Source organism: Drosophila serrata, unplaced genomic scaffold, assembly GCF_035046125.1.
Source record: "Drosophila serrata isolate PLE 108 unplaced genomic scaffold, ASM3504612v1 contig_382, whole genome shotgun sequence".
In the NCBI taxonomy this organism is placed as follows: Eukaryota; Metazoa; Arthropoda; class Insecta; order Diptera; family Drosophilidae; genus Drosophila; species Drosophila serrata.
This window is the reverse complement of record NW_028257280.1, coordinates 5,249,989-5,271,500: the sequence shown is the minus strand read 5'-3', so window position 1 is coordinate 5,271,500 and position 21,512 is coordinate 5,249,989. Positions and strand designations below refer to the sequence as shown.

General features: G+C 39.5%; 2 protein-coding genes across 5 annotated transcripts in view; both read right to left on the bottom strand.

The window, feature by feature from the left end:
• Positions 1-21,512, bottom strand: part of LOC110186882 (cAMP-dependent protein kinase catalytic subunit 2-like) — a 115,535-nt gene that overhangs the window by 4,279 nt on the left and 89,744 nt on the right. The gene's annotated exons all lie outside the window — the stretch shown is intronic.
• On the bottom strand, positions 6,230-7,663 carry LOC110186883 (uncharacterized). Its single transcript, XM_020956183.2, has one exon. It carries the CDS (start codon positions 7,540-7,542, stop codon positions 6,628-6,630), a length of 915 nt encoding a protein of 304 aa, XP_020811842.2. The 5' UTR covers positions 7,543-7,663; the 3' UTR covers positions 6,230-6,627.

Sequence of the window (21,512 nt, the reverse complement as noted above, 5' to 3'; positions counted from 1 at the left end):
TTAATATTCGGACGTTACAAGTATAATCATTTTAAATTGTTGGGCCAGTGTAATCATAAGAAGTAATCATGGATCAGCTTGACTCGTACAACATTTTGACATTTTTCACTTGACTGCCGTTTATGTCCATGTGAGGGATATTCCACTGATGCATAATAGTAATTTTCATAATTTTCCTTTTCCATAACCAACTCCTGTATCGATGCTACCTTGCTCTGTCCTGGCACATAAATCAGCCGCGAACTATTGACACAACCCGCTGGCCATAAATCAGTGGGAAGCAGATCCGTGGACATCAGGTTCGCATACACACAGTCATGGTCGCCATATTCTAAACAAATTGCTCCCAAATCGCCCGGGACTACATACTACATATATATAGTAGAAATATGTATATGGATGAGATCGCATCCGTGACGCTCAAAATGCCCCGGCAAATAATGTAACAAAGCGTGGAATAAAACAATTGCCACAGTTTTAACGTTTTGCATTTGCCATAAATAAACATGAGCCGGTGGTCCTTGGTCCTGGTGCTGGGGCTGGTCCTATTCCTGGTCCTGTGCTCCTTCCTCGCTCCCTGCCCTTCCGCTGCAAAATGCAAAAATGCTCAACATTTTATTGAAATTCAATTAAAGTCGTATTTTAATAATTGGTCACGCATGGTGCGCATTTCCGTGCCCGTCCGCTCCTAAATGCCGCTCCAAAATTTATGACTTTTCAATTCGAATGTCGACTGTTTTCCTTTTCTCTTTTTTTTCATTTCGGAGAGCAATTGAAATGCTGCCACTTGGCCAGTGCGTTGTCCTTTGTCCTTTGTGGAAATCGGAAATTGTTGCAAAATTCGGTGGCATTTTGAGGAGGAGTTCCTTTGGCTGCTGCATTAGGCTGCAAGTTCTTATCAGTTCTTCTGGGCTCACCCTTGTCACCCTGAAATCGAGGAAAATCCCCCTGCCATTTTCCCCTTCCCCACCCCCCTGGCTTTTGCACCCTCACGTTAAGTGTGCAGCATTTTTGCGTGATTTGTGCGAATTTCTGTGTCGCTCGTTGAGGCCGATAAAATTTTCCAGAGAAGGAGGAAACGCGATACGGGGTGGTTGTTTTGCCAACTTCATGTAGTTTCTGCCTTTTGTTGATGTTGTTTAGTGCCATAAATTCTTTTTTACTTGTCATATCTGAGGCTCCGTGGGTCTCTCTCTCCATTTAGACACAGATCATTAAGTTTTGCACTGCGTCTATCTGATTTAAAGACGGGAAAAGAACATGTGTAATGCCATAGAATCTCCACCTCCTCCTTTGCCTCCGCCCTCAGAATTTATCAAAATGTCAATTGGCCTGCCGACTGTCATGGCTATTTAGCTTTTGGATTCGGATTCAGATTCAGATTCACCACTCGACGGGGCATCCTCTAATTAACGAGGCGTTGATGCCACGTTTTGATGAAAAAAATCAATTTGAATTGAGGCGACATCCCATCTCCATCTCATGAAGGCTGTTGCTCAATCTGTTCAAACGGAATCCATCAAAACTTCACCAAGAATAACACTGTCAACACAAATGGCAGACAAGCCTGATGATGGAATGAAGTCTCATCATTGAAATAGTGATTTTTATATACAATTTCTTAATTATTTTCTATTTATATAAACTTTAAATTTCATTATTTGTTTTAGAAGTTTTTTGGTTTTGAAATTGGGTATAAAAGTATGCATAGTTGGTGGTTGCTTTTCTGGCCATTCTTCTGATATTTTCTTAGAGTTTGTAAGTAATTTTGCATATCCCCTATCCCCATGCTCAATTATCATATATTTTTATCACGCATGAACCTCATTAGAGTGGCATTCTTTTAAACCCAAAGAACAAGTCACAAAATGCTGTGCAAATAATCAACCTGAGGGACGATCAAAGCGATGTTGACACCGACATCTTCTGGGTGTGTACCATACCCAATTCCTGAATACATTCCCAACACACAAAGAAAATAATATATATAAGATATGTGAGTTTATATTAAAATCTATTAAATAACTCAAGGCACAAAAAGTAAGTAATTTCTAACTTCTAAAGTGACCCCAATTATCTATACAGGCAAATAGAAATAAAAATATATTTTAGGACGTATTTTCTCCCCTAGAAAATACCTTCAATTACACCTCATTTTCTTTTCCGTGTAGCCCTGCTCCACCTTTTCCGCCCATCGTGTTGTTGGCCATGTTCCGTGCATCTTTATGATCGCCTTAGATCTCCGCTGGCTGCCAACATATTTTTACACGCCAAACATTTTATTTTGACAGGCATGCGATTTGCACGCTTAATTGAGACAGGTGCATCCGCGGGGGAAATGGGTGGAAAAAAGCAGCAGGAAAAGCGGTATAACGGGATAGAAAGGGAAACACGGGAAGTGCGGCCTAGCTGCGACATGTGTTCCCCAATGGTGTTGCACAAATGCAAAGATTTATCATCGTGCCACATGCCACGTGTGTTCTCCATTTCGTCGCCTCCGCTCCGCTGCGCTTTTCACGGGAAAAGCCAGCGACGCTCGCCAAATGCAAAATTAACAACCTAATTAATAGTTGGCCCCGGCCAGGACAGGTCTCCGCCTCCCAGCTAAGAGTCCTCCTCCCGCACTTGTAGCAGGTCTGGTCTGATCTGGTCTGTTGCAGCTGCCCCAAGCAATTTGCTGGGTATTTTTCGCACAGTGCATTGATGTAAGGCGGCCAACACTCCCATCTAACTTGTTGGCCAAGTGCCTTGAATGCTTCTGTAAACATAATGCTAAGATTCTCAAAAGTTAATATAATTTAAACTATAGAGGTAATAAATCTATAAAAAAAATTATACAGGAAAGAGAGAAGTAATCTATTTCCTTAATATTAAAGAACGAAGAAAGTTTGCCTTTATCTCTGATAGATTTTACTTCTATTTTCTTGGGAAGAAATTTATCTTATACCTTTTTGTTAGCTTTCCAATTTAAGCATCATTATCATCTAACTCATTAGTAGATTGATTTATATATTCCTTAAATTCTCACATTTTTGGGTATCTCTTGGACGGAAAAGCCAACTTGAGAGCGTTTCCCACATGTCGCTTTTCCCTTTTTTAATTGAAGCCATCTCAGGCCGCCAATATTTTGGAGGAGCAAAACCGCAAACTAGGAGTAACTAACGGCCAGCGGGCGGCGCTGTCAAAGTCAGCTGCCGTTGCACAGATCCTACTATATATCCTTCTATATTCTATACTCCACATACCCATATCCTATATTCCCTATTTGCTCCTATTTCCAGCTATTCGGTGGCAGTGTCTGAAACGTTTGAAAAATTCCAAATTGACTGCCGGACCCCAGGATGTCCGCCTAGACTAATGCACAGAAAGGAAATAGGGATATGAAGTAAGGGAAGTAAGAGAAGGTATTTTAAATTCCAATAGAAATCTGAACACTAATAGAATATATTAGGCAGATTAGTTATTAGTTAACGATCCAAATAACCTTTTCCTAGATTGAATTTATTTACTTATTCTTAAACAAACTGCTTTAGAAAAGTATATTTTAGGAATATATATAAGGTCCTTACTCCAATTTTCTTTATGTGTTAAGGCGTTTGCGGTAAACGGACTTCTCGTTTCGGGCCGGACGTTTATTGAACATTTTTACTTGCGGTTGGAGAACCGTTTTTGGCGAAAATGAAAATGGTAAATGGCAGGATTTTATTAATTTTTGTGTGAGCTCGTCTCGATTTCACGGACAGCCTTAAATGCAAATCGCTGCAAATGGGATTTGCCAAAAAGAAAAGCGGAGGAAGGATGAGGGCTTGGCCCAAAAGCACACCCAAAAAAAGAAGGAAAAGAAAGAAATGCGTTAAATGCAAATTGGATAAGATGTCGTCGTGTCAGAGTGGAGCAGTGCATGTGGCTGCCAAGATATCCTGGCGGATATCCTTCGCCTATCACATGACTGCGGCTGAAACCGAACCGAATCCAGCCGAGCCGAGCCTTTGCTAAGGCGAAATGGAAACTTTAAAGTGGATTATTTCTGGAGGATGTCCTCGGGAGGACGACGTCGACGACGAGTGTCCTGTGTCCTATCTCTCCTGCGCTTCGCGAAAAACATAAATCCGTGAGTTTTTGCGGGCGAAATTTATGGCGCTCGCGACACTCGCGAAAGTTTTGGCGGCGGCATCAGCGGCATTGTTGTATTTATGACCGCGACATGACCTGCTCACATAAACGGTCGAGTAACGAGTCCTGAATCCGGAATCCTGAATCCTGAATCCTAAAACCAGAATCCCCCGCAGCCGAAAGTGTTGCAGCCGTACGTGCGAGTCCTGGCGAGAAGGAAATTGGATTTGCCGGCGCTACGAAGGACTTGGCTAAGCGCCTCTTAAATCTGCACGCCTGTCAATTTACTTTTTTGATCGAAATTTATGTCCGCCGCGGCTAATGAGCGCTCCGCTGCAGTTACGAAAATATAACAAGGATCTCAGGAGGCAAAAGTCCTGGAAACAAAGAAAACAGAAGACGCCTTGGCACTATGCCCCAGTTCCAATTGAAGTTAATTATGTGGAATCTCTAGATTTACATGGACACTGGACAGTCAACCCTCAAAGGAAATACGAGTACTCGGTACTCGGTGGCATTGTGAAAAAGCAAATCAATTCAACCGGATGCAGGATGTCTGAATTCTGCTTATGACTGCAGAATCTCTAACTACGGAGTTGCCGCATGCCTCCAGGACATGGTCAGTCGTCCAGGACGCAGCCATAATTATTGTTATGTTAATGGGAGATTGGGGTCGCTCTCTCTCTCTTTGGCCATAAAGCCATCACCATTCAGTTTGGGATATCGACAAATGTTGTTTGTCCCTCAGTTTTCCTGTGTTTGCCCTGCGACTTTGCATAAAAATGGCTGAGTAGAGTCAAGGGGGGAATGGGTAATACTTATATTTATGAAGGCTTTCCAAAAGGAAACCATTAGAAATCAGGGTTTACTAGGAGAGTCCTGGAGTTTGTGTATAAGAAAGAAGTGGGTTTTACTATTGACAATGTAAATAATATTAAAGTTAATGAAATCTAGGAAAGTTTCCTCTACTAATATAAAAGCTAAAGAGATTTACTATACTCTTCCTTCATTACAACTTTATTTAGTTGTAGAATTTATCCTGGTTTTGTAGCTCTAAAAATTATATAAATTGCTCTATTTTTTATTTACTTGAAATTACAAAGTTCCAGTCGCAATTATCCTCTTAATTTTTCTTTACAAAAGTAACCTAAGCTCAGCATCTGATAATGAGGACCATGCCGAATGTCCTTCTTTGTCTGTTAAGAGCCTGAAAGTGTGACAAAGATTCCTGTTGCGGCCATTAAGTTCACACCACAACCCGAGACAGGGGGCGTGGCTAGCGCACTCCTTTTTTTTACGATGGGGTTTGCCCCTCCCCAAGGACGAGATCTGCATCTGAACCGGGCGTCAGCGGTCCTGATAGGTGTGACACATCCCCGCGTGATTGATGAAATGTTTGGCCATAAACCCAACAACCAACAACCGAAAATGGGAGGCTGCCGCTGGGACCGCCAACTAATTTCCACATTTTTCACATTTACGAAGACAAATTGAGGTGCGAACTTGGGTCGAGGCAATAAAACTGCCTGAATATCAAAACAACGAAATCTTTGCAACACTCGTCCATAAAAAAAGCAAAGGAAAAAGAGTTGAGGGTTGAGAGGGAAAACCCCCATTGAACCGAACTTGAACTGTTGGTGGCAGGCATGCGAAATTTCACGAATGCCAATTGTTTCCCGATTCTCGAGGAGATTCCCAGCGAAATGTCACATTATGAGAGTCCCGGAAAAGGGATGCGGGATGCCACTATAAAAGTCAATATCTAGGACAATAAATTGCGACTCCTTCGATACAGTTCCACTGCTCCGCTTTTGAGTTAGAGTTCGTGGCGAATCGTTGGCCATTTGAGTTTTCCCTCCTTCGGTTTAGTTTTCCATTTCATTTCGTTTTATGCCCGGCTCGCCAAAAGTTGTCAACGGCCATAAACCAGGACCAAGGCTTCCATTCCCCCTTCGCTTTTCAGTAGACTTTTCCCCCCCGCGTCAGTGATTTCCATTAGCATAATGCCTGGATTCGACGTTCTGATGCGGACTTTTGATTTCCCTTGCTCTTACTTTCGATTTGCCACAATTCCATTTTATTTATTTTGCCGGCCAAAACAAAATTACATTTTAAAAACTTTTCCCTCTCGTTTGTTTTATTTGTTTCGTTTCTGCGGAGTACAACAAATTTTTTATGGCTAATGTATGCGCTTGGGAAATTGATTGGGGATTTTTCCTCCCATCCCCTCCCCTCCCCTCCCCCGAGAGTGCTTTCTGGGCGACCTTGACTGCTGACGAGTTAATTGTTAATCGAGTGCCAATGCCATGTCAGTTGGCGACCTTGGACCAAAAGCAGGGGGGATCCATTATACCTCGGTGGATCCGAAACTGGTTCAAGAGCAGAAATTGAGGGAGAAAGAGCTGCGAATTTTGAGGCTCTGGCCGAAAATAGAATGGCCACAACATCTGGTTCATATAAAACCGAAAAAAAAAGTGGAATGGAAATGCAAATGGAAATGAATCTGCGTTCACGCTACTTCATTTTCTGAAAGAATTCACGCACCGCACAGTGATCCGTGGGTTCGATGGCTCCCATGGACACCTGGTACAGTAGAGACTGCACAATGAAGGGCATTCGTTCGCTGCGATCCATGTTGCTCCAGTGGAGTTTCAAGTCTGATCTGATTTGGCGAATTCCCATTTTGGGGCTATTCTTTGGGCGATTTTTGAGATAGCATAGCCGAAAGTTATCGAAGGGCTTCTCCTGGAGTTTCACTCCCGCATGGGCCTGCCAATGGAAACGTAGCTTTTCCGTGGACGTGAGAGACTCCCAGGATGGTGCACATTGATCCTGGCAAGTTTCTACCTCATACAGAGTCCTGGCACGAAGCTCCATACGGATTAATTGCTCTGGCGTGGGAAGACCCTCGCTGCAGATGCTCTCCAATTTGATTGAACTCTTTTGTTGGGGCAACATATTGATAAAGATCTGCGACTCGTATTTCTTTAGATTTTCTTCGATTTCGGAATTACAAAGCTGTTCTTCTTTTACTTCAGGGATTTCTTCACAGGTCTCTTGTTTGATTTCTTCGTTTAGTTCCTCAGAGGTCTCTGTACATGATTCCTTGCAGCATTCTTCCTCCTCAGGTTCACATTTCAGTTGCCTTTCGTCCTGTTTCTCACACATGCTCAATATCAAATCCAATTGACTGGATCTCAGATCCGACAAACGAATCATACGCGGCTCACAACGCTCCTCGCCATCATAGGTCTTCAAAGGACCAGGATACTTGTGGCGGATTGTGTAGCTAGGACGTACAACCAGGAAGTGTTTCCCATCCTTTTCCCTTGAGAGCTTTTTCTTTGTAGGAGCTTTAACCTGATTTTCACGAATTAAATTTAGCAAACAATACAAATCGGCGGTTAGAATTCTACATAAAAAGTCCATAATTGAGGAAAGTGTAAATTTTGTAGTAAATGTTTTGGAATTTTAGGTAATAAATAAATTTTCTAAGTTCATAAAAGATGAGTTATCAAATGGGAGTTGCTTTGTCGATTAATGTAACAAATTTATATTGAAAAGGTAAATAATAAATGATTAAATGTGAAGTTTAAAAGATTCCCTTCCAGGGTATTATAATTTCAGTCACAAGCTTGAAACGCACTGAAGGAGTCACTTCCGACCCTATAAATCATATATATTCTTGATCAGCATCAACAGCTGCATCGATCTAGCAATGTCTGGTCGAAAAATAAATGTTCGAAATTTTTTCTAAGTTTTATAAGGGGTTACATCGTTAAAGTTGTCAAAAAAATTGTCAAAAATTTTGATTATGTGAAATATTATTTCGAGTATGCAGATTTTTTAAACTAATAAAAACTAACATAGGACAACTTTCCGATTTAAAATTAATGCTTTTTTGGCATAGTTATGAGTTTTTTAAGCATTGATTTGTACAACAAATTATCATATAAAAACATAAAGAAATATCGTCCAAATAATGGTATTATACTTTCAGTCAAGAACTTGTAACACAGTGTAGGGTCATTTCCGACCCTATAAATCATATATATTCTTGATCAGCATCAACAGCCGAATCGAACTAGATATCTCTGACAGGAAAAAAAATGTTGAAATTTTATTATTAAGGGTTTTTACATCATTAAAATTTTAAAAATTTGCCAAAAAATTGAATTTTTTAAATTATAAATCTTGGTATGCAGAATTGTTAGCCGCATAAAAATTAATACAGAACATCTTTCCGAATTAAATTTGATGCATTTTTGGCTTAGTTATGATTGATTCACATTCGAGGTCATAATTTTATGAGTACCTCGTTCTCAAAGTTAGCTTCCTTTCTAATTTAATAAATAAATACAGTTCTATCTTCCTTAAATATTACGAAAACGTTACGATTTGCCTTTTAATATTTCTGCTCATTTTCCCCCTGTGATTGCGTTGTCAAAGGAATCCCAATTTCGCCCTGCTTAATTTATTGTTCATGAAAATATATGGCTCCATATTATAAATGCGAAAATATACTCACTCTATATGGCTAAATCCACATAAAAGTCAGATGGGGAGAGGGCGGTGCTAGGATATGACAGCGTGTGTTTTGCTATATTAAAAATGCTGCTGTTGCTGCAAAAAAACAAGAACGACAACAAATGATGGAAAAAAAAGTATTGGAATAGAACGAAATAAAAAGAAGAGCGTACGTATGAAAGGAAAACATTGGGATTTCCACATTTATTCGCTTCTCTCCTCGTTTATTTATGCGGGGCGGAATCGCAATTGGAACATTCATATTCATTCTTCCGATTAAGCAGTTTTCATGGTCATCGCCAAACGTTCGCCAGCCTCATCGCGAATCATGGCCGAGATAAAATAAAATAAGTGGCCTAAATAAAAGCTAAAGGAAAAGCCAAACAGTCAGTGGAAATCTCTCACAGCACCGCCGAATTGCTGCAATTATTGAAATTAATTTCATTTATTACATCATGAAAATATTTTCCCCCACAGCCTCAGCCTCAGAGCAAAATATTTTCGCCACACGCTGTCCTCTTGCAATTAAGGATTGGACATTGACTTGTCTGCGATGGCGCTTTCTGTGTGCGTAATTTGAAGTTAATAACGTTGAAATAAAATCCCCATTCGATTTGTATCGTCCCCCATTTAAGTGGACGAACATTTGCCAATTGTCCAGGACCAAAAACATGACCAGACACTGAGGGAAAAGTAAGGTGGAAACTAAGTTAAAATAAAATAGAGAAACCTATGAAAATTCAATATATTCTCATAGCATAGTTGCATAGAAAATGTTAACATAGCAAGAGAAAATAAGTAAGCAAGAGTAATAAGTATTAAATCATTCAAATTTATAGGTTTTAGATTAAATATATACTGAAATGAAAACTAAGCTAAATAAAAATATTTTCTTTCGAAACTCAATTAATTCACAAATTTTCAAAGAACATGTTATCCTAAACATATAAAATATACAATAAATGTTTCAGTGCTCTATTTTATATATTAAATGGAGCTTTGTCTCAGTAAACTATTTTATATAAATCATAAAATCATCATTAATTTTCCAGTGCACAAATAACCAGAGTTGGGTGAGTTTAGCTCTATTGGTGTACTACCTATAAAGTCTGCAATTAATTGCTATGAATACGCATATATCTATATATATTTTTGTTCGATATGTCATCAAATTTTTCATAGAATTTATGATTCACATTTGGGATGAATGTGGCCAGTATGCGCTTTAATATTAACAGTTCTCTCATATATGAATAAGCGCTAAACGAGTTCTACAATCTCTAGAGAGGCTACCAATCTTCGCAGCCTCTCAAATGGGGATTCCCCCTGGTAGAAATGAACTGAAGATGAGCTGGAGGAATGGTTTACGACAACGTCTAGGTGAGCCAGAAAGTGCCCCGTGTTGTGGCTAATGGCAATGCGTCGGCCACAGCTCCCAGAACAATAAAATTCCCATTTAGAAGTCGCGCGGAAGCTTTCGCACTCGCCGGAGGGGGAAAAGTGTGTGGCAGTTTTCCTCATGCTTACGTGAAAACAATTTTTATGGCATGTCAAAAACCTATTTTAATGCTTTTAATGAAAGCGAATTTTATTGCATTACTTTTCGATTTTACGGCCCCCCCCCCCCCAGCAAAAACCCCCGAAAATCGCAAGGCGCCGCCAGAGGCGAGGCGTTAAAATGCACTCAACTCAAAATGTTGACAAGATCGTAAAAAAGAAAAGTTTCCGTGTCAAAGCCAAAAACAGGTGACACAGCAAAAACACTAAAGAAACCGCAAAAAAAAAGAAAACAAAATAAAATAACAAAAAGCAAGAAAAGAAACCTTGCTCTTAACAAAGGCCACTTAAACTGCCAATTGTGGTAAGCTTTTTCTCTCTCTCTCGGTTGCAAAAACAAGAGACGTTTTCCTTGTGGCATTTTTGCATAAATTCGAAACTCGCTGGCGACGCTTTTCGAATTTCCCCAAGCTGGCTGCTACCTTTGCCAAATTCATTTGACCAGAAACTTAAGTTATATTTTGGCCACCAGCCAGGGACTTCCGAAAGCGACATGTTTAGTGGCACGGCAGCGACAAAAGCTTTCAGCCATAAAGGATGCCGGCCGCAGGCAAAAGGGTCCTGCACACGTCGCCTGTCGGGGCACTCAATGTCATCCAACTGAGGGGGCTGAGGGGAAGGAGGGAAATGCAGTTCCCCAGTTCCAGTTCGGCGAAACAATGACATGAGTTTTGGACGCACTTTTGCCCTCCCCCCTCCACATTCGGGGACAATCCATATTGCATGCATTAAATATCTCATATATGGTTGGAGCAAGCAAACTAAATGGATTCGGGGTCGCCAGTATTGACAGGGTCAGTCATGCATTGTTGGCCGGCCAAAAAAAAATTAAAAGAAGAAACGGTCGGGATGTCAACTGCAGGGACAGCTCACAACTTTTGGCCCGGCCTCTGAAGAGGACAACGATTGAGGAGGTCTAAAACAATGGAAGATGGTTTATATGAACATTTTCTATTTATTTAATGTGTACGGAAAATTAAGCCAAATTCTAAGGGGAATATTCAGGGGTGCCACAAAAATCTGTGTAGATTTGGGATTTATGGAAATGTAATAATTATTATTTAAATGAAAATAATTAAATATATTTTATGCTTTTTGTGGAACTCAGAAACAAACTTTGCACAATTTTTCAATCTTCTAAAGATGTCGTATTTGAATTTAAGACAGTGTTTATATAAAGATATATCCTTGCTTCAAGAAATTTTTATTTACACCAAAAAGGGAAACAAATTCAAGCTCTAAGGATCTATATACTATATTTATTTTTCCCCAGGGGTTGCTACTAAATATTTTGTATAGTAAAATATATGAACCCAATCGAAGCTAGATATCTATGGCCTCCTTGGCTGTGTGTGACGAATGCCTCTACTCTCCCTTCTCCTTTGATCAGAGGGGTGTCATTAGCCGGGATTCGTTTCATAAAAAAAGAAGCTATGGCAATGGCAGCCGCAAGTGACAAAGTTAGAGCACACAAATTCGTTTCATTGGGCCATAAAAAATAGCGCACAAAAAAACAAAATGCAAATGAGAAAGCGAGCTGTGAGGCCGCGAAAAAAAAAGGTGGAACGCTTTTGCAAGTAATTCCCGCCGCCGGAGAGAGACCCTTGACATTAGAGGTCCTTCTTTCTTTCAGTCCAAAACCGAACCCCAACCCCCTTCGCATATAATTACAGTTATTTGTGTAGCTAATTAATTGCTAATCAATCATAGGACGAGAGCGAAACGGACCCACAGACGGACACAATAAAAAGGACGCGCCGTTGTTTGCCTGTCACTAGACCCAAAGGACATCTCAATCCCGGGGACTTCTAAGTATTCCCCCATCCTCGAAGGAGGACCAACTTTTGTCCGTAGACAAAAGCCTGGCGAAAACAAAAGCTTAGCGAAAGATTGATCACAGCCAACCGGCGGGCGAGCTGCACCTGTTTGCTTACTCACGGTTATTAGCCAGGACACGCAGGATCCGCAGGACTAAGGAAAGAGCGGGTGAGAGGTTCGAGGACATGCAAATGGCCAGCAGCCAAAGTGCACTCAGAGAAATTACGCTAAACAAAGATAACTCTGGTTAAAAAGAAGTTTAAAGTGCGAATGAATTATTTAGATTAAAGCCAAGCCAAAAGTTATGTTTAATATTTGTTGCGAAGAGTTTTTTCTAAAGTAATCTGAGATCTCATTGTATTTAAAAATAATAATATTTTTCCAAGCAATCTTTTTTTAATATATATGAATATTTGCAATATATTTGGACTTAGATTTGCCTCAGGGGCAATACATTTCTCCTAAGTGTATTTTTGGCTACTTATGAGCAAAGAAGTGTCAATCCTGGCTCGCTTTTTTGCACCTTTGCCAGGATATGGTCGAGTGCTAGGTTGAATCCTTCGTCGCCCCCAATACTTTTGGCCCTCTTGTCACTGTCACTCAGAGCTGACGTCAGCGTCCTGTCCTGAGTCCTGAGTCCTGGCCCCCCCTCTCCGCCCATTATCCTTTGGCCTAGCTTGCCTTTCCCTTAGCCTTTTTAGTCTTGTCTTGTCTTTTTTTTTTTTGGCGCACATTTTATTTTACATAATTTGAACATTTAAGACGTGCCTGGGCATAGACAAGCGGCTTTAGTTTTAGTTTATGCAGCCCAACCCGGACCGGGTCCTGCTCCTGTCCACCCGATCCTGGCTTCTCTCTCGCTGCTCATTTTATTATTAAAAGGCATCCTTTACGGCCGAATGAGTTTTATGGGAGCCCAGGCACTGCCCTCTTCTGGCCTGTCAATCCCGGGGATGTCTTCATCTTTTATTTGGAAAATCAGGATGCGGGGCTGCGCGTTTAGTGTCCGCAATTCACATTTGTATTTGTCAAAACTTGCACGTTTGCCGTTTTGCCGTTTTGGCTGTTTACTGTTTGCTCTTTCGGCCTGCAGAACATTTTACAGTTAACCCAAATTGTCGGCAATTTGGCCAAGATGCTGTTGTAAAGGCTCCACAAACCAGAATTTTACCATTTGATGATCCTTTCAATTCAATTGTTCGACAATGGAAGGAGGTGGCGTAAGTGATAGTAAAGAGCATTCATAAGGCTCTTGATGGCTCTATATGGATGTACAGTAGGAACAAGATTTGGTAAATTGTTTTAAAGATTTTATAATATTTTAATAGATAAGAGAGTTTTCTAAATAATTAACTAAAGAGCTTAATGGCGACAGGTTCAGAGGTGATGTCACTATTTTTCCCTCCCTCTATGGAAACTGAAAGGTTGTGGGATTTGACCCTCTGGCAGGACTCTATTGTCCTGGCTGATTGGTAATTCGATACAGTTGTTCGATGGCCTTTCGCTTTGTTGTATGCGAATCTTTTGGAATCATTTGAAGCGCATCGAGCCAATCGAGGGAAAACTTCAACGCTTTTCCCACTCGAACATCGAACATACATACATCCCCTGTGCAATTTTCCTACCCTCACTATGTCCACGATTTTCGCCGGGGCTCGTGTCTCTCCTGTCTCCTGTCTCATGTCTCCGGTTTTGGCACTAATTTTCCTGCTTGTCGCGCCGTGCGAATCGTATAAATAATTTCATTTTATTTTTGTTTTCATTCCATATCAATACTGTTTATGGACTAATGGATTTATGGCCGAGACGCACCCGATCATTGTTCGATTGTACATCAATATCATTTTTGTCATCGTGCGCGGCACGTGTGTTGTCGCCGTTTCCGCATCATCCTTGGGATCAGGAATAGGATCAATGGGGATGCAGAGCATTAATGTCCATGCAATTATGAATATGTAGTGTGGGAATAAGTGCCACAAGGACTAGACAGAGAGACAGAGAGAGATTTTCCTGCGCCTTGGCGGCTTCTTATTATTATTCTTTCATTTTGGCAAATTGTTTTCGTTTTATTAAATTTCTTTTCACTTGAAGAACGTCCCTTTTCGGTTCAGTTTGGTTTTTCGGTTATTATTATTATTATTTCTACGATTGGCCAACAGAGAGAGGAAAGGTTTCCATTTCCCTTTGGGCCAAAACTCCTTTTGGGCTTTTAATAAATGTCCAGCCAGCAGCTGAAGCTTGCTCGTATTTCGTCTGCCAGCAGCTCAAGAAATATGCACAAATTAATTTTCTTTTATTCCGGCAAAGGCAAAATTTAAATCAACCAAGACCAAGGGTTGGAGGAAGACGAAGGAATACGTCATGTCCACTGGAAGGAAAAACAAGAAAAGGGTTTCCACTCCCCCCCCCCCCAACGTCCTGGTTGTGTTTGGGGTCTAGGACTCGGGACCCAAATGCTCAAAAAGAGGGAACGGGTAGGGGAGTGTGGCATATCCTTACAAAGGATAGCGCCAGTCTGTTATGAATGCAAATTAAAAGTATACAAATCTAATAAGTTCCATTTAAGTTGCTTTAATTTCACTCGACTCTGCCTCCGCCTCTGTCTCTGCCTTTTGCATTTGCATTTGCATTTGGAAATTGTTGCTAATTGTTGAGCTTTTAGACAGCGAATTTTTAATGCAAAGTGCAGCAGCGCGTTTCTTTCAAGACTATTTTTTAATAATATTGTGAACAAAAAAAAGCCATTTCGCATTTCGGATTCTCTGAATGCATTTCCCGCTCACAAATTGAGAATTAATCAGGGTTGCCTTTCAACTCGTTAGCTTATTTTAGAAACTCTCAACTCAAATACATCATAGTGGGCTTTGCAAAATTATGATTTACTTGTCTTGGCCAAGTTTTCATTTTCCACATTTCATTATTCGATCAGCAGTCGAGCTGTAAGGACTGCTTTCTTGACTTCTTTTTTCTTTATTTTATTTTTATTTGAAAAGTGAAATTCTGATTTTTTTCTTATTTTGTATTAATTTGTTGTTTTTGAATTGAGATGTAAGTTATCTGTCCCCTTATTGCGCTTCTCTGTTCATTTGTTTAATTATTCCTGAATATTCGTATTGTAACGAAACGGAGGATGTCCCATTAATTTACGTGAAATCTTACTTTTACTTAATATTTTTTATTAATTTGTTATGTTATTAAATTGAGATGTATGTTATCTGTCCCCTTATTGCGCTTCTCTGTTCATTTGTTTAATTATTCCTGAATATTCGTATTGTAACGAAACGGAGGATGTCCCATTAATTTACGTGAAATCTTACTTTTATTTAATATTTTTTATTAATTTGTTATGTTATTAAATTGAGATGTATGTTATCTGTCCCCTTATTGCGCTTCTCTGTTCATTTGTTTAATTATTCCTGAATATTCGTATTGTTACGAAAGGTACATAGATGTCCCATTAATTTACTTGAAATCTTACTTTTATTTTTATATTGATAGAGAACTTATTATATAATATTTATTCTTATTAATTTGTTTCCATCATTGCTTCTGTAATTTTATTGAATTGAGATGTAAGTTATCTGTCCCCTTATTGCGCTTCTCTGTTCATTTGTTTAATTATTCCTGAACTTATTATTTTATAATTTTTATTCACAAAAGATGGCGCATAGTTTTCTTTATCGCTTCTGTAATTTTGTTGAACTGCAATTTTTTTATTGTTGTATATTTTGATAAGTAAAAAAAAAAATATATTTAAATGACCATAAATTTACTTGACGTAGTAAGTGTTAAGCGTCTTTTAATTTTGTCATAAAATAAGCAGCCTAATTTTAAGTTTGGTCAGTATCTCATTGGCCCAACTCTTAATGGATGAGCGCCAAAGGAATCTTTTGATTGACTAATAAAAAATACGTGAGCTGATTCCAGAAGGCTAACAAAAAAAAAAATGGACTAGGGCTAGGTAATTTTCGCCTCACGATTTTCTGCACCAAAGGTAATTCCCCCTTGAGAAGGAGACTGGGCCGTATGTGACGCACATATTTAAGCAACTCCTGGACACCCTGGGGTCCATCCCCGTTCTCGATCCAAATCCAAATCCGAATCCAGCATCCAGATGTCACCCGAGAATTGCGAGGACTGATGGTGGTGATGATGATGATGACGATTCCGATGGCCCTTGATGATGCCAAGGCGGAATAAACTTTGTAAAATGTTGCGAATGGCATAAACAAAGTGGTGGTGCCCTTGGGCGGTTGAATTGGGTAGCTGCCTCCCTCGAAAGGTATTTTGTCCTCACTTCTGACCATATGCTGCCATCGCCCGGGGCTATCGTAGGTGTAACTGCGTGCGCCATAAACTCGGGGTAATAGACTCTATACTTTGGCCATTCCCAAAAAGGGACATATACGGGTATATACGGTGGCCACACCTTCAAGGAGATGGCCACCACCTCAGGCCCTGCTTTCTGCTGAAATGTGCACAAATTTTCATTGTCGGTCGACAGCCCAAAAAAGCAAATCTCCGTAGATGTCCGCACATTGTCGGGTTTCATCCTTGCTCTTAAGCACGGAAAGAAAATTCTAGAGCTTTGATTATACAATGTTTTATTTTATTTTATAAAATATTAAATGAATTGCCTTGCACTTCTCATAAGAAATTTTGTGATAATTTCAAATGGAAATAGTGTGACCTTTACTCAGTCTGACCTTTATTTCCGATTATTTATCAAAGAAACTCTTAAAATTCGCTTCCAAAATATTAACCAAAAATGTACTTTAAATTCTATATTTATTTTCAGTGCAAGATGTGTGTGTGTGTGTGTGTCCTTTATAGTTTTGTTCATTTCATAAATATGCGTTTTGTCCTTTTTTTTCACCAAAAGGCAGGAGTGAGGCAGCCTGCGGCTTTCATAACCGATGAAAGCAAAAGAGAAAGGAGCTGGGCTCACCTTTTTGGGTGTCCCTTGGTCCTTGTTTTGCCCATAAGCAGATTCATAATTTGATCCTGGGGTAAATACATTTTATTATGCTTTTATGTGCGAGCCATCTTGGAGTGTCCAACCTTGGGACAGGTTGGCCATGTCCGTGTCCTTTAAGTGCAAACTTATGAATTGGTCAGGGGACATGTGTGGCAGGATGGCCTCGCTGGGGATGTGGATATTGGGGTGGCTCTCTGTTGTTTGCCTTTAATATTTTTGCCTATAAACATATTTTTATTTATTTAGGTCGAGGAGCAAGACATACTAAAATACGGCCTTACCTACCACAGCTGCACTTGATGGCCCCATACATATCCTCTATATATAGAGTTTATATATGGCAATATCCCCATATACTTTACTACATATATCTTGTGGTACTCGAAGGTATAGTTGGCGGCAGCCAAGCAAATCACTTAACACTTTCACTTCAACGCTAAATTAATTAAAATTTATACTACAGCAGCGGCCAGAGCGTAAAAACAAATAAATTAAGTAGGCGTTAAAATAGTTCATATTTCATCTGGCATCGCGCGCTCGCCTTTCGGCGGTTTTTCTCTACTCTCGTTTCTGTGGAAAAGTCCAATCCCGGCAACAACGACGGCGACGACGATGATGTGGCAGGAGAGCCCTCGAGAACAATTGGCCAAGTGCTGACAGGCCATAGCCAAGATACAGATACGCGGCTAGTTTGTACCGTGCCGTAACACAATGTATCCACAAAGTCAAACTCCGGTCACGCCTCGATTGGAGGCGAGTTCTGGGGAACCGAATTTCGCAGTGCATCTGAGGCCCATGATTAATTTCCCGCAGACAGCGACAATGGACCAAATGAGGTAGACAAGCGGGTGCGACAATTAGCCAGAACAGGCCAGCTAATTGGCCAGTAATATAGAGGGCAGATCCACTGCCTAATCCCTTTACAGAAAAGGGGAAACGAAATGCAATGCATCTGCTTTTAATTACTATTTTTATCAATTGCATTTTAGCTTAGTCATACAAATTAAATGGAAAAAGTGTGACCAGTGCTAAGTATGTTAGCTAAAGTGTGACCAAAATGCAGTGTGCTACCTTGAAATCTTTAGATAATTAAAAGGTGTCCTTCTAATCAATTGAAATTTAGCTAATAAATACAAAATCTTTTAAGTTTTTAGTTTAAATTATCAAAATAAGCTAATATGATATAGAGTAATGTCAATTAGCCAGAAAAAATACAGCTAATTGGGCAGAAAAATACAGGAAAAAATCGAAATCCTGCTGGAAAGAAACATAAGAAACCCAAAGCGATGGCATCACGTAGCCGCATCTCCGTATGATTTTGCACTTTCCGTTTTTATTTCACTCCTGGGAGCTTGTTAGCCCGGAAAACGTGAGAACAGAACAGAGAGATGAGCTAAGACGATCCGGGATGATGTGTGTTTGCATTTTAGATTGCAGCTCGTGTTGCGTAAGTCAATAAAAATTTCATATTTATTGACCATTAGCACCTAGGGCCCAGCTGAGTTAACCGAATGCCACAAAGGCACATTCGCTGGGGAGCCACTTCCACTTCCACAACCACAAACCTCAACCACCTCGAATGTCGAATGTCGACGAATGCGAACAATTCGCGTCGACATCTTGTCTGCATAATTGCAACACACATACTCGCCGGTGCGCACTGGGAATAGACTATGCCAGACTATATAGTCTGTGTGCCGGGAAACTGACTGGGAAACTAAGGAGAGACTAAAGACTAAAAGACTGAAAGACTGACACTGACGCCAGCATGTCGGCCCGCCCCTCTGTCACTCCCACTCCGAGCTCCGCGGGCATCAGAAACTCCCCAAGAAAGTGGCACCTTTTGGGCCACACCACATACTTAGGTGGCGTCAACCTACTTCCTCAGAGAGGAAAGGTTCGATATGAAGAAAACTATTACATTTTAGACATATAAACTCATGAATTAGTATCTCAGTATCAATATACTTTCCGTCACAGGGAGCATTTACTGTCCTCTATCCTATTCCCATTCCTTGATCGAAAATAGTTGCCAACACGGCCCACAAATTATTGTCACTATGCGGGCCTTGTCGCCATTGTCGCACCTTTGTATTCTAAATTATTTCGTTTTTATTTATTTATTTTACTTATTTTTCATTTGTTTATTTTTTTTTTGCTTTTATTTTGTATTCTATGGCGCTTTCGACATTCAAAGTGGCGCTGCGATAATGCCGATGTGATGTGATGTGACGCCTCGAATCCGCCCGTGATTCGTGATTCGAGATGGGGATGCTGACAGTCACAACAATTGCAAAAAATCAAAACACAGAGCAAAATATTTTCAATATTTAAAAGTTTAAAAAAAGTAATAAATTTATAATTATTCAGTATATAAATATTTATCAGAAAGTTTCTTATGAGACTTCTTACAACATTAGAAACACTATGCATTTTTCAATATGTCTAATCAAAGTTTAAAAAACTAATAACTTAGCCAAATAATCCTTAAATTCAATTCGGAAAGCGTTCCTATGTTAGTATTTATTCTGCATACACAATTTAAGATGAAAAAAAAAATTTTAATTTTTTATAATTTTTAAAAAGTTTAACAAATTGGATCAATTTTTTTAAAATTTAAGTTTCCTCCTAAGATGGCTAGATCGATTCAGCTGTTCACGCTGATATATATATATATATGGTTTATAGGGTCGGAAATGACTCCTTGACATGTTTACAAGCTTCTGACTAAATTATAATGTGACACAATATACAAAATAATATAATACATTCATATGACAATATTTCAGAAAAATTAAAGTTTAAAATATTCATAAGTTAGCTAAAAAGGCATTAATTTTAATTCGGAAAGCTGCTCTATGTTAGTTTTGATTAGTTTAATAAATTTGCATACTTTCTTTCAATTTCAATTTTTTGTCAAATTTTGACAATTTTAACCATGTAACCCCTTATAAATTTTTGAATAATTCGAAAAAATTTCAAAAATTTACTTTTTGACCGGACATAGCTAGTTCAAATCGGCTGTTTATGCTGATCAAGAATATATATGATTTATAGGGTCGGAAATGACTCCTTCCATAGTTAGAAACTTCTGATTACATTACGAATACCCTGCAAGGGTTCAATATTCATATTTGTAACAATAACCATATATTGTCTTGAAGAAATATTTTTCTATTGAAAAGAAAACATATATTTTCTGTAACGAATTTTATTTAGATATATTAAAAAATGTTTCCCGTGCACAATAGCCGCAGCAACAATGCACCTTGCTTCAGAAAGGTGCAACCACTTAATGCCGCATTATTTGGCACATTTCAACGGGCCGAAATCGGGGCGAGTTCTAGGTGCGAATTTTCCCCCAAGCCAAAGCCCCGGCATTTTCCCCTGGTTAAAGGGGGAGGAGAGGAGTGTGTCGGAAACTCGGACACATTGCTCCCAAGGGGCGGGGCCAGTCTCGTTGGCGTCGCAGCGTCGGCGAATAAATGAAAAATCATTTCATTTCAATTCATTTTCACTTAAAAATACGCCGTTCACTTTTCACGTACACAAATCGAGCGGGATCGTATACTACATATAGTACTATATATCGGATCGACTTGGGAGACTTGGGAGGCAGGCAATAAATTAAATTTTCTCTCGGCTGGCGAAAAAGCCAAACGTTGAAAAGCTGAAGAAAATACTACGCACATTTCCTGGGGAAAACGTGAAAATGCAGCCCTAATCGAAGGCGATTTTTCCGCTCTTCACCGTCTTGCAGGCGGCATAAATGAAGCGCGCCGTGTGCCACACTTTTCCACCGAAACGTCGAACGTCGAACGTCGAACGTTGAACGTCGAACGCCGAAATGCGTTTCTAGTTTATTTTCAAAATGTTCAATTTCAATAATTTTTTAATGGCCCCAACGCACGCACGCACGTCTCGAACGAGAACTCTATAAAGCACTGTTTGTACCATATATAACCATATATACCCATACGATCCGATCCGATCCCATCTTATTTGAAGCCAAGTGAATCGTTTGGCCAATTAGTCGAGATGTTTGCACAAATGCCAGACGCAGACGAGTGCCGGCGGCATATAAAATTTCAAGCTCATCGCGGCCGATGGGCGCCATTGCACAGATCATGATCCTAATGGGATATATCCATCCAAAAACACCGGGAAAAATGAGGAAGTATTGCTAAATAATTAGAGTTGGATGGGATCTCTTTAGTTCTTCTTTCCATGAAACCTCTGTTTGGAAATAGAAGAAGGTTTATTATAAAAAGTATTATATTAAGTATACGCAACGTTGCTGAACCCTTTAAGTAATTCTTATAATTAATATATGTTTGATAAACCAAAGATTAAGATTTATCAACATTTATTGTTTACTAAATAAAGTTTTTCTGAATTAAATAAATTATATTCACATTCAAGAAAAGTACATATTCTTCTAACAACTCATGGCCTCTATTGCTCTATATATAAGTATCACTTAATTATTTTCTCTAAAATTTTTAATAAAATTCCTATT